The 14,514-nt window shown below is 40.2% G+C and overlaps 1 protein-coding gene across 2 annotated transcripts in view; it reads right to left on the bottom strand.

Annotated features, from left to right (window-relative positions):
- The window catches only part of Fam13a (family with sequence similarity 13 member A), an 85,390-nt gene that overhangs the window by 41,971 nt on the left and 28,905 nt on the right, over nucleotides 1-14,514 (bottom strand). For both annotated transcript variants that reach the window (XM_075983948.1, XM_075983949.1), the window contains exons 3-5: nucleotides 13,059-13,100; nucleotides 9,501-9,677; nucleotides 2,798-2,984 (exon numbers count right to left, since the gene is read on the bottom strand). In XM_075983948.1, coding sequence (XP_075840063.1) covers nucleotides 2,798-2,984; nucleotides 9,501-9,677; nucleotides 13,059-13,100 — 406 coding nt within the window. The remainder of the gene's footprint in view (nucleotides 1-2,797; nucleotides 2,985-9,500; nucleotides 9,678-13,058; nucleotides 13,101-14,514) is intronic.

The following is a 14,514-nucleotide window of genomic DNA, read 5'->3' as shown; positions in this document are numbered from 1 at the left end:
ACTCACATCCAAGCAGGACTCAGGAAGGGGAGCCAGTGAGGCCCCAGCAGAGGAGTCAACAGTCACTCTGAGAAGGGGCAAAGAGAGATCAGTGTTGCAGAAAGGCCAAGAGACAAAGGGACACACACAGGCCACAACAGGCCACTGCAGAAGGGTCTTAAAGGGCTAATTCATAACCTAGAAAACTTGGTGTCTGCAGGAACGTGTTAAATTTGACTACAGGGCTGGGTAGGTAAAGGACTACAGCAAAAAGTGCAGACAGACGGCTGACGTAGTGAGGGGCTGGGCCCTGGAGTACAGGGACCATCTGAAGAGAAACCTTCACTGTGTTCCCTTTTACCTAAACGTTAGAATTTTAGTTGCATTTATTTCACAAAAAGCCAAAAGAGATAATGATATCATTATTTTACATATATAGCAACTAAAGCTTCATAGCATACCTACCTACTTGGGGCAATCTGTTTTAGCATTGCTGGGGATTGAATCCTCAGTCTTACACATGATAGTCAAGTGCTTGAGCCTTGAGCTGTACTACTCTTCTCATTTGCCTAGTAATAGAGTGGTAAAGCTAAAACTGAAACTAAGATATAACCCACCAGCAAGACCCATTCTCCTCTTGTGAGTCTCCACTGAGATTTCAGATAGTGGGTGGCAGCTGTGATCTACTGAAGATGAGAGGAGATCTACTGAAATCTGCTTTGAATACTTTCAATATAGTGCTTGCTATAGGATTATATAGTCTAATAGGATGTGTTGAGAAATAAAGAAAAGAGTGATAATTATTTCTAGTAATACCATAATATTATGCAACCACGTTCAGGTAAACATTTTCTCTCAGTCTTGTTCCTGGGAATGAGTTGTGTTCTCTCTCTCTCTCTCTCTCTCTCTCTCTCTCTCTCTCTCTCTCTCTCACACACACACACACACACACATACACACACACACATGCACACACACACATGCATGCACACACACACATACACAGACACACACACGCTACTCCACAGCTTACTTTAAATGAGGGATCCCATACTGGAATTGCTGTTCCCTTACTTACGATCTAAGTATTCAGTCACCTATATTTCATGCCTTCGTGTTTGGAATGAAGACAGCTAACAATACTCTCCTATCTATTGGAAAGATTAAAATTATAAAGCATTTCAAATACAATTGTCAACACTTTCTATTTTATTAGTCTTCTTTACCATAACTTCTAATACTTAGAGTGTATCTTACCAAACCAGTGTCCAGAGATTACTAATTTATTTATCTTATAGCTAAAACAATAAAGTTGCTTCTAATTTTCCATGATTATGGATAGATTAATGATGAGAGAATTAATGTACAAGCTTGTCTCCCGTGTTTAGAAGGAAGATGCATGCGTCACTGGTGGCTCTCTAGTGACACCGTTAGACCGTTCTAGAGAGAGCGTTTGGGGGATAAAGAGATATAGGCCTATAGAGATGAGTTTGTGAAAACCATGTGTGTAAGAGATTGTGTGTGAGTATGCGTGTGCAAGGTGGGGAGGGTATTTAGTAAACTGATATTCAAAGGAGTTTTTTGTTTTTGTTATTGCCCCCCCCCTTTTTTGCCTTAAGGCTAGCCTTAGAAGTAGAATACAAACAAACAAACAAAAAAATCATGTAATTGAGTCAGGTTAAAAAGAAAATAAAATGGCCAAAGACTTAGGATTCTTTTAGATTAAAGTAAGGGAAATAGTTAAAACACAGCCCACTATCTCAGTTCTGTCACTAGAGATGACATGGAGCAGAGACAGAGCAACCTAACGCTGACTGCGAGCTCACTGTCTCTGCTTTGTAGCTCCGAGTGGCCTATTTCCTAGACCCCAATGATCTCAGTGTCACCACATCCCAGAGAAACCAAAGAAAAAGACCCGGACACCAAGCCAAGTGAGGGCCGGTGAGTTCTGTACTCCTCCTTGGCTGGCCTGGGTCAGTTAGGCCTCTATATTGCTTGTCCCCTGCAGTTATTCTCCTCCCATTTCCCTTGAATCTATACCAGGATTTCTCTTCTTAAAGTCAACAGTGAGCTTCACTTTGTGAATTCAAATGGTCAGACTTGGCCTCATCTCTGACCCCTTCTTCTTAAGAAACTCAGTTAACTGGTTTCTAAGACTCCAAACTGGCCTCATTTCTCCTCTATTTTCTGGCTGCTTGTTACTAAATCTCTTTCATATGCTTATTTTCCCATTCTCTAAGTGTTGCTGTGCTCAGTGTTTTTTATCTTTATCTGGACCACTTTCCCACCCACATTCCCTCCCTAGTTATCTCCTCCCGTGTACTGTCTTTAATGTCTCTAATTCTGAAGTCCATCACACCTGCCTCCTTCCCAGACACTTTGCCTGAACTCTAGGCCCAGAAATCCAATTGCCTCAAAGATAGGTCCTCTTCCATGTCTAACAGGGCACTCCATCTTAACATGCCCTGAAGGGAACCTAGGGTATCATTCCCTATACTCTGTCTTCGCCTCATAAATTGGCAGCACCAAGCTCCTGTAGGGCTGGGGTGCTGCCTCTGGTATAATTTTAGTTCAAACTGTTTATCACAGACCAGGATTATGGCCAGAGCATCTCACTACTGTCCCAACTTCTACCCTTGATCACGTGTGTCCATCTTCAATTTAGCAATAACACCAAATTTAAGTAATCTACATCTCTGATCAAAGAACACGTGACTGGTTTCTTACCCATAGTGAAGTCACTCCTCCTAACGATGCTTGTGATCTTTTGACTTTCTATAGAGTCTCAAGTAAAGAAGTTATTAAAATACCTACTTACCAGGAACCCCTCATGATTTTCACTGAGCTCTGTGAGCCTGGAACTGGATTTCTGACGTTTGGGTTTACTTCTTTCCCCGACACAGTCACAGGCGTCCTCCGGGAGTCTTTCTGCTTCCTGGCTGTTCACAACGCACTCATCATAGCTGTGGAAGCCATAGGGGATATTCTCCTTGTCGATAAGTTCCCTGAATGGAAAAAAAAGTTTAATCGTATTTTAAAATGTGAAGGGGACACTTCATAATACAGTGACCATATCACACCACATAGGAATATCATAGTCACCATATCACACAGGAATATCATAGTCACTGTATCCTGTCACACAGGAATATCATAGTCACCATATCACGTCACACAGGAATATCATAATCATGGGCTTTGACTCATTTGTTCTTTTGAAACATTAGTATTTGAAACACTCCTGTAAGAAGTTTTCACAAAATTAATGACTTAGAAAAGTTTTATTTTAATCTATACCATAGATCAAATTAAACTACCAATACGACACTATAGTTTAGTAAGACAGAAATGATTGAGGTCCCACAGCATGGCTGAGTTAGTGTAATTCCCTCACTCCAAACCTGCGTCTGGAAATAAATTAATTTGGCAGCCAAGAATAGACACCATATTTTACTGTCAGCTCTCCACATCCCCCAGTGAAAGAGAGCATTAAATACTTATTCTGCAATAAAATTCATACCATTAGACTATAATAGAAAGAAAATTATAAATTAAAAGCTACTATCATATTTTCAAAGTTTTATCATCTATAGAGACATTTTGTGCTGTCTAATTTGGTCATTTTAGAATGTAGAATGTATATGTATATATTTACATATATATGTGTGTGTATGTGTTAAAATTGTGTGAGAATTCATATACAATTATCAGAAACACCTAAAGGACAAACTGTTGTGGAATATTCCTTTACACTGTGCAAAGATGTGTCACTGTAATTGCTTTGGTAAAAAGCTAAATGACCAATAGCTAGACCGAATGTATAGGTGGGACTTCCAGAAAGAGAGAACCAACTCTGGGAAGAAGAAAGGCAGGTCGCCAGCCATATGGAGAGGAAGCAGGGTGGGCAGTACAGAATAAAGGTCTGAGCCACAGAAAAGAATGTAGATTTAAAAATGGGTTAATTTAAGTTATAAGAGCTGGCGGGACAACCCCATGCTATAGGCCGAGCTTTCATAATTAACAATAAGTCTCTGCGTCATTATTTGTGAGCTGATGTTCTTGACGAGAAAGTTCATCTACAGTCAAGCGAATTGAAGAGAGGATATAAAGTTGACAGCGTCTAGCATGCGGGCATCACACTCATGCATAATATCTTCTGCAGATGGCTGCAGAAGTATGATTGCAAATCCAAAATATGTCTCATCCTTAAAATTCTGTCTTCTTATCACCCCGCATACTTCCCAAAACTACTATGTGTACATTATAATTTTTAGTGGAGATTCTATCATGCTTGATACAGACTCATCTGCATCCCCTCACAATTACTATGCCAATGTTTTGATGCCTAATAAACCCGTGGTGAAGGAAAGGCCTCTCTTAAGTCATTCAGGCTAGTGGAGGTCATTACGGCAGGACATCCAGTGTGAGTACTGTCCATGCAAGAGACACCAGGAAACCATGTGTGGAAGGAAGGTCACATGAGGACAGTGCAAAGACAGTCCTGTCAGGCCTAGGACAGTGATCTGTCTATACCTTGATCATGGACCTGCCGGTCCCTAGGTCTGTGAACAAGTAAGTACTGTTGCTTAGAACAATGAGTTGGTGTGTTTGTTATAGCAGCCAAGCACGCTAGTGAAGAGCTGATGTTATAGTCATTTGGTACAATGAACCAATAAGCAGAAAAAGGTGCTGAAATTGACATGCAGCAAGGTGGCAGGACAGCTGTGCTTACCTGTGTCAGCTCCCCAGAGGGAGATCTGTGCTCACATCAACACCCGTGTGTCTCAGTCCCAGTGCTAGTGAGGATTTGGAGCCCAGGAACCCACTCATTTCCCAAACACACATCATATTGCTGTCAGATTTGACATGAGTCGAATTTTACCTGGACATGGAATTCTAGACCTTTCCTTTTAATTACTGGATCCTTGCCCAGGGTTCCGTTTTTCCTCAATTTCTTTCTTCCTCTTTTATTGCATACTTAATTTCTTAATAATATTATTTATATATAATAATAACGACATTTATCATTCCTGCAATTGAACATGATTTCCTTTTCGCTTTACAACAGGATTTTAATATAATATTTTTTATAACAAATACAGGCATTAAGCTTTCAGGTCATTATATTTTGGAAGATTTAAACTACTTTCATTTAAAGATGATGTCTTGCTTTTAAACAATAATAAAATAGAGACAAACATGCATATTCCTGGTAACAAGCAGATTCTTTAAGCAAGCAAATTAGATGGAAACTTTTATATACTAGATATATTTCTCAAACATTTATGCTTTTATTTTAGATACCAATTATTTGAGTTTGATTGTTTTTTTAACTTGTAAATTTGACAACAAATCATTTGCACCAGAGTGAATGATTCATAGTCTCTGTCTCTCTTCAGTGATACTTATCTAAAAAGTTACAAATGGCCTCAGTAAGACTTCACCTACAACCAGACCATCACTGACTGGGGACAGTATTTGACTGTCATGGCTATAAGTAGTGAGATGCAAAGTAACATAACAAAACAAACAGATTTCCTTAAAACATGTTGCAACTATTCCAGGAGGCTCACAGTTTTGGGTAAAATATTATAAGGTCTAGATTAATTGTGCTTTTATAAGAAAGTAAAACCTGATGAAAATCTTAGCTAAATTGATTTAAATAGTTATAATTAAACCCTAGCAATAAGACACTCCCTACATGCTATAACAACTGGCCTTGATGTTTTCACAATTTATAAAATATTAATGTCTCTACTGGGGTTATCAGAGAGGACCAAACATTCTGAAGTCATTACTGATGTGGTATGCTGTGAATATGTTTTATTACCATTGGTTAATAAATAAACTGCTTTGACCTATGGCAGGGCAGAATATAGTTAGGTGAGAAATCTAAACAGAGATAGAGGGAGAAAGAAGGTGGAGTCAGACAGACACCATATAGCTGCTGAAGGAGAAAGATGACAGAACCTTACCAGTAGTTACAGCCTTGTGGCAATATACAGATTAATAGAAATGGGTAAATTTAAGATGTAAGAGCTAGCTAGGAATATGCCTGACCCGTTGGCCAAACAGTGTTGTAATTAATACAGTTTTTTTTGTGTGATTATTGGGTCTGGGTGTCTGGGAAATGAAAGCACAGTCTCCATTTACATATTATACGAAGAAGGAAGGCAAAAGAAAGTTCTGAGACTGGAATAGAGTTGTTAGAAAAATCAGCAGCTAGAAAGTATGCAAAGCAAAAGGGTGAGAGATGGGAAACCAACAGAGCTGGAAGGGATAGCACAGGTGAGCAAAGGCATCAGGAGAGCCCATCAGGGAATAGAGGGTGGCCATTGCAGACTTCAGACTACGGTAAAATTACAGCCAGGTAGAAATCATGGCTCTGGGACTGTGAGAGCTAAATGACCTCACAAAACCAAAGAAGCTGTACAGTGTGTGCTGGAAGTTGGGGAAGTTCTGTCCATCAAGTCTGTGGCCCAGCATGTCAGGAGAGATAGGCAGATATCTCTCAACAAGATGGACAATGCAAGCAAGGAGCAAAAGGACGGGACCAGGTGCCTAGGAAAGAGTATTGTGGTAACTTCTGTGTGGTCACCATACACAGAACCCTAGGCGAACATAAATATTTACATCCCAAGACTCTTTATACAGCTGCAACAAGATCAAGATAGGGACTAGAATGAGCAGTGATGGGGAGGACAGAGATGAAAAATTAAGGTTAGAGTTTCATGGGTAGACTGCAACAGACCAGACTCCTCCATTCCCCGTTTCTCCTGCTTCTCCAGATGTTGCTAATTGAATAAAATTAAGATAACACATGTAAGAAACATCCACAGCCTTGGGAAGCCCAGCTCTCCAAGCTCTCTCAGAGGGAGGGGCTAGCTTGTGGCTCACATTACTTGGCCCCTACTCATCGTTGACCGTATCACCTCTGCCTGGTCCCTGCAGCCACCTCTGCTACCACTAATATCTTCTTGCTATGCTACCACTTCCCACCCCACAAATGCATCTGCTGTCCAAAGAGAGGGTGGAAAATAAGCTGTCACGACACTTTGAAAACAGCTTTAAAAATGCTAAAGTAGAACGTAATAGTTATGTTAATGAATAAATTATATTTGTAACATAATGAGACAGACAGAATGCAAATGAATTATGCTGCTAAATGTTTTCTATAAATATGTCAGGGACTGATTACAAATGTGAACATTTTTGGGTACTGCAGTTTTTCTTTTTTCTAAGGAAATATTATAACTACTCTTTTCTACCAGTTCTAACAAAAATATTTAGAAAATACTGTTTTATTATTTAGTTATTTTGAGATAGGGTTTCCATGCAGTCCACACTAGCCTTAAGAAATCTCTTTGTAGCCAAGACTGGTTTTGAAAATTCCTGATTCTGATTCTCCAGTCTCTACTTCCCAAGTGCTGAGGTTAAAGGTGTGTTTTAAAATAAAGTTTGTTTTAAATATTAAATTTTCTATGGATGCATAGCTTTTTAATACAAAATTAGTGCATGAGGATATTGATTAAATCTATACTTAATAATCCTCCAAATAATCTCAGAACTAAAACTCCTTATCCAACAATTCAAATTCTGAGATCTCATAGTTAAAAATCCAATTTGGGCTGAAATTTTAACACAATTCTTAAACTAATAAACTTTTTTTCCTTGTAAAATCAGTGGGTTAGATGATTGATTCTGCTGTTTGCATGAATTTTATTTGTTAACATAGCTGTTGAACACTGAAATATTATATAGCAGGGGATTTACTTACATGGCTTATCTTCTATGACTTTTCTACAAAAAGAGAGTTGATTGATAAAGATTTTGCTATAGTTTATGAATTCAGGGGGTGGTAGTAGAGGGGAATGTGTGAAACTAGGGTTAACTTCAGTCTTCAATGGTTAGTAATTAAGTAAAAATATTAACCACAGAGTAAATGGAAACAAACTTGGAACATTCCAGAAAAACATGAATATAATCAGTTAATGATACATACTAATTTTCCTTGGGAACCTGCCTTATGGCTATTACTATGAATGGTGATTTGCATTCTTACTTTACTAAAGCCACTAATGGGGAATAAACTCTTTGTAACACCATTCTTAAAATTTATGCTGCAAATTTTAAAGTTTTAAAGTTAAGTAATATTATAACATAGAAATTAAGCTTTTCTTCTGTTGATTAAAATGTTCAGCTTTTAAAAAAATACTAAAACTTCAAGAGGATGATTGAAGAGGCTCCTTATAGAGTTGGTTACTTGTAGGATCCACAGGAAAATGATTGCTGAAGTTGCCTACAGAAGGTGAGACAGACCTTTGGAGTTCCTGCTTCATGAAAGAGCCTGTCAGACATTCTTCAGGACACAGAAGAAAGTGACTGACAAACTGCCAATATAGGCAGAACAGTCTTTGAAATTTCCTGTTTCACAGAAAAGTCTGCTGAATTCTATGGGCCTGTAGGCTGAAGATGGATACCCCAATGATACAGAAGAACTTTGGGTGACTGTCCTGGCAGCGAGATGTCTCTGTCAATTCTAGAGTTTTAGAAGTTGTCTACAGTGCATTTCCTGTTTACTTAGGTAATATTATATCCTTCTGGAGTCTTTGATGGAGTTGAAGAATAGATAGTTATAGTTTTCCTTAGGTATGATAAAAGATAAAGTAGATATAAATACTGTAACTATAATTCTTGCTTGGCAACTGTTCTGTTATATGTAATCTTGCTATATTAAAGTTAAAACCTTCCTTTTTGTTTAAACAGAAAAGGGGAAATGGTGTGGGAAGTCCTTTTGTATATATGTTGCTTTTATTGGGTTATGAATAAAGAAGCTGCTTTTGGACAATGGCTTAACAGAATATAGCCAGGCTGGAAATGATAGAGAATAGGAGGAATCAAGGAGAGGCCGTGTAGCTGCTTCCAGAGACAGATGCCTCCGTTGGAGCCTGCCGAACTTTGCTGGTAGGCCATGACCTTGTGCTGATGCACAGATTAATGGAGATGGCTTAGTTTAGGATGTAAGAGCTAGCCAATAAGAAGCTAGAGCTAATAGGCCGAGCAGTAATTTAATTAATACAGTTTCTGTGTGGTTATGTTGTGGTCAGGGTAGCCGGAAATGAACAAGTGGCCACCTACTACACATAACCATGTGTTAGAATTATTACAGGGGTGCTCCAGTATTTATCAAAGGGAACTCTGTTGATTAATAGCTAACTTCATGTTTATTAATAAATCTACTTCATGTTGACTTATACGGAAGAAAGAACCTCTGGACAGAATTTCTCTAAACAAGTTATTCAACAGGATGTTATGAAATACATAAATTAAGATAGATATCTAGATGAGACTGAGATACTAAGTCACATAGAAATGCTGGCTAAATTGAGAATGGCCATAGCGAAAACTTGTACAATTTTAACCCGGGTACTAAAATGAGAGGAGCAGGTGGCATGTGACATAGTGACTGACTTAAAAATAGAAAGAGAAAACTCAAGAAGTGAGAGCTGATGGCAGCTTACTTGTCTCGGCCATGCCAAACATCATCCTGCTTCTTAAATTGATGCCCTCGATGCCTGGTGGGTGTTGAAGATGGTGATGGTGGTCCAGTTTCTGAGTCTTCTGAACTTTGATCTCCAGAGCTGTTGACATCGAAAAGATGTTCTTCTACTGCTGACCTGATGGTTCTTTCTAAGAGTCTAGTTAAAAACAAACCACCAAGTTAATGAAGCAATCAAGGTTACCAATGAGTTCCTTTAAAATAGGCCCATAGTTCAGAAGTATCTTTTTCCCACTAAAGGCATTTAGTACTTCATGAGCAAAGACAGAACAGTATGCTCATGTAAAACAATTGCTTATTGCATTAAGTTAAATCATATTGAGTTAAATCACACCAGGTAGTTTGTCTCATTTTGTGAGTCTGTGGTGACTGAAATGCTCAAAGCAGATGTAGCAATGATTGGGAGGATGTCAGGAAATAAGAGCCACTTAAGGAAAGGTAGAAGCAGAAAATTTTCACTATAGAGCAACAGTTGAATATCTTTACAAAGCACGGTTCCTCCTGATGCCATACCAGATCTGCAGAAGGTGTCGGTCTGATTTACAAAGTAAATATATGTATATATATATATATTACACACACATATATACCTAGTATATATTTAGAATCTCATTAAGATAAAGTTAAATAAGGATTAGTATTTCTACCCCCAGCTCACCAGAACAATTACAACTCAAAGGCACTGCAAATTGCTTTACATTTATAATCAAATGGTGATTGACAAAATTAAAACTGAGTTCACACGAGCACATCCCAAAATATGCTATTCAAATAGGAAGGCTAGATTTACTTTATTAAACCTAAGGGGAAAAGGTAAAGCACAAAAGGCCAAAACAGTGCGCCGTGAGATACAAAGAGGATAGTTTTGCCCATTGTCGCTGCTCTGCCTACTCTCACAAAAACTGTGGCAGTTTTACTGTGGCAGAATCATTCAGTGTATCCAAGCAGTTAGTCCCCATTTAGTTTAATTCTGAATACGCTGGTATGGAAACTCTTAATTTACACTACACTCCTCAATGGTTGCTTTTTTACTACCTAAAATATCCACAGGTTTTGTGTTTATTTGTTTGTTTGTTTTTTAATAGCTAGACTGAAGGGTACCTTCCTTTAAATAAAATGGTTTTTGCTTGCTTTGTTTTGAGACAGGGTCTTGCTACATAGACCATCAAGTCTTAAACTCGCAATCTTATGAAACCACTAGCCCAATTTTATCAAATGGTCTTCAAGAACTTCAATTTAAATTTTGCCAAATAGACAGTTTTATTAATTCTTAATAAATTTTTATTAAAATTACTTTAAGACAAGGGGCACATAAAGCCTAACTGAGGTAGTCACTGCAACTCTTTGTATCCAGTGCTCAAAGGGACTCACCCGTGTAGGGAATGTAAATAAGTTAGCATCACATAGAGAGTAACTCACAGTGGCACCAACTGCATGAGGAGAGAGTATCAGGCACAAGATGGGCAAGAACGTGTCCATCTTGGTTCAGTTCTGGAATCTTAAAGGTTTACAGAGCCAAAGACAGTTAGTTCTGCCCTTGTTTGCTTCCTGAAATAATGGGGGAAATCATCTGAGATTCCAATTCTCTCCAGTCAGTGCTTCTTCCTTTTTCTTTCTTTCCTCCATATCCCACCTTCTCCACATTTAACACTAGATTATCACCTGAGGAAGATGTTATGAGTAGGTTTCATGTGTCCCAGAAAAACAAAACAAAACAAAGAGGTAGGGGTGACCGAAAGGCCTTTGGACCACAGACTATTTATCTAGTGAAGTGGAGACATTCTAGGTAGTGTATTAACATTCCTAACATGTCTCTTGGCATTGGGGAGTGTAGGAAGTTAAGGTCTACCAGGCTGAGGGATGCCAACCTGGAGTCTGCCTGGCACTGTACCAGAGGTCCTGATTGTGCCTGGTCAAAGAGGACGACTACTATGTGATGCTGCCTGAGAGACTAGCAACAGGTGCTGTCAGAGGTCCTGATTGTGCTTGGCCAGTGCGGGGCGACCACACATATCTACAGATTGGAACGCCTGGGTACTGGGAGGGTATATAAAGTTCTCCCAGTTGCTAAATAAACGAGTCTGGGGCTTCCCTTTCACCCGACTCCCAGTGTCTATGTTGTTGACGCCATGCCTTCTCATCCCCTCTCCCAAGGAAGCCCTTTCCTGAGGAAGCCCTTAGGGCAGAGCAATAGGGGAGATGAGCGTGAACATGGCAGAAAAGATCCTGTGTTAACACAGCTTGCACTTCTACAGGGCAGGACAGAGGGAACAGTGTGGCAGTGTGCCATCTGTTAGTGGGTCAGGAAGAGATTCCTGGAAGGGATGAATCAAAACATGAAAGTTCTGGCTGGGCAGTGCACAGCCAAGATGAATGTATGTCACGGAAATCAAACCAGTCTGTCTCAGCAATAGAAAGTCAAGTGACCAAGGAACCACATACAATGAGGTCAGAGAGGCAAGCAAGTGCAGATAGCCCAGCCAGGGGCAGTGCAAAAAGCAGAGACATCCTTAGCCTACATGCCCCTAGCCTCTGAGGGAAAAACTGTGCCAGGCATAATTACCCCAGCATTGCCACTGCTGTGCAGAGAAAGGATGTGGTGCCACCACAACTTTGTTTTCCTTCCTACATCCCAATAACAACACAAATAAAAAAGGACTGCAAAAATCTTCAAAGGCAGGGCCAAGGCTCACTCTGTCCCACAGTAACCCTGGGGATGGCACATGGCAGGCACTCAATGAATGTCACCTCAGTAAAATGAATGAAGTGGGGGAGAAAAGCCATGGCTAATGCTTGAGCTTTACTTCCATTCTCCACAAGCTGCCTCCGGGGAACAGAGATGGCTTTGTAAACATTAACTGAACCTGACATTATTTCTACTGAAATAAACCAAGAGCTAATAGTGCCAGGCATAGTGACCCACTCATCTACAATCCTAGCACTGGGGGACAGGCAGGATTGTGAGTCAAGGGCCAGCCTGGCCTACATAGTAAACTGAAGGCTCACCTAGTATACATAGTGAAAATAAGAAAGAACCTAGTTGGTAGTTTCACATGGGGTAGGGGGATTGTGTGTAGTTACACACAGAGCTACTTTCTGGAGATGAACGGCTTAAAATCTACTGCTTGTTTCCTATCTTGATCTTCTTGCTGTGGAATCTTTTTGTACACTGTGAAGGTGTGTCACTCTGATTGGTTAAATAAAAAGCTGAACAGTCAATCGATAGGCAGGATTTCCAGGCACAGAGGATGCTGGGAAGAAGAAAGGGGAGACAAGAGGAGATGCAGAGAAAGCAGCATGGGCAGGGCAGGGTGAAAGTAACTGAGCCACAGAAAAGAACGAAGAGTAGAAGATATGGGTTAATTTAAGTTGTAAGAGCTAGTTAGAAACAAGCCTAAGCTATTGGCCGAGACATGCTCCAATCTTCCAACTCTATACAACATTAAAATTGCTGTTTTTCTTCATTAATAAATGAAGAAAAGGCATAAAGATCTTCAAAATATGAAAACAAATAACTTACTCTCCAGTTGTTGAAACATTGCTGACTTGAGACACATGAGCACTGTGAAAAGAAGCAGAGAGAAAGAAAATCAGGTTGGCTGGGATCTGAGATAACGAACATCTGAAGGGATGCCGGGATGGCAGAGCCAGTCAGGTCCCACGGAATCCTTGAATATCACCAGGCAGGGTAAGAGCTCCCCTCTGTCACATGCAGAGGCAGCTTGTTGGCTTCTTCCAACCAGACCCTAGAAACCACCTCATAGCTCTAAGCCTGATGCTGCATTCGGGCCTTGTGGCCTTCTCCTTCATGGTGCAGGGTGATGGCTGATGACCGCCTAGCCCCTGTCACAGGCCTGCAAACATAGGCGTGTTTCTAAAACTGCTCAGAGTTCATGGGGGTCAGCAGGGTCCAGAGGGGACAGAGAACAAGGAACTGGCATTGCTTTCTACAAAACCATTTCCAACCTGTCTTTTCCACAGGTGCATGTTCCTACACCTCAAGATGGAGACTGTCAAGTTCTGTGAGAGCACACTGTAACAAACGATCTAGCATATTCAGCTGAACTTTTATAAACTTCTTCTCTTTTCTGAAAAGCCTGGTTCCTTTGAACTGATTAAAGCAACTATTCCACATCTCCTATCAGAGCCCCTACTGCTGGGGGAGCTCCATGTTTACCAAGCCAGAGGAGGGTCCAGTTTCAGCTATCTGAAGTATCTATCATACTTCTCCCAGCCCTCCATCCCAACCCTATGCTTGATCAAGATCCAAATTTCTATGCCCAAAAAGGAAGTCAAACATTGAGTAAGTTGTTAAGTCTACCAAGCCAGTTTTGATAAAGTGGCCTCTCCCTTTCTCTTCCTACCTTGCAGAATACACAGGAAGTAGATGAAAGTGAGTAGCGATCACTACCGGGTGGCTGCAGTTCAACTACCATAAATGCTAATTCATCTAGGGTCATATGCTAATTCATCTAGGGTCATATGCTAATTCATCTGAGGTCACTTCCACACATTCATGTATTGCTTCAGAATCACCTAGGTTCTGCTCCTGTGTAATAATACATCGCAGAGCCGTCATGTTGGGACCTGCCACTTGGAGGCACCTCACCACCACCACTGCCTCCACCACCACCACAACCACCATTACCAGTACCAGCACTTCTACTCCATCACTACCACCCCCCACCCCACCACTACCACCTACTACCACCACCACCACCATGCTACGTGTAGAAATACTTATCCTAGGAGCCAATAATCATATACCAGTCCCAGGCCATTTTCAACAGATGAGGTGCAGTTATAACTTATGCCCAAAGATAGGAAAGTCCTAAAACCATTTTACTGAGCAAAAGAAGAATAATAAAGAAATACATGTATACATAGGTAAAAGTCCTGAATCTTACAGTCATCAGATACTGTGCTAGGTGCTTTTGCCTGAATTTCTCTCACTTGCTTAGAGTGGACTTTAGAGG

Source organism: Microtus pennsylvanicus, chromosome 8 (genome assembly GCF_037038515.1).
Source record: "Microtus pennsylvanicus isolate mMicPen1 chromosome 8, mMicPen1.hap1, whole genome shotgun sequence".
Lineage (NCBI taxonomy): Eukaryota > Metazoa > Chordata > Mammalia > Rodentia > Cricetidae > Microtus > Microtus pennsylvanicus.
This window is presented reverse-complemented; position numbering and strand designations above follow the sequence as displayed.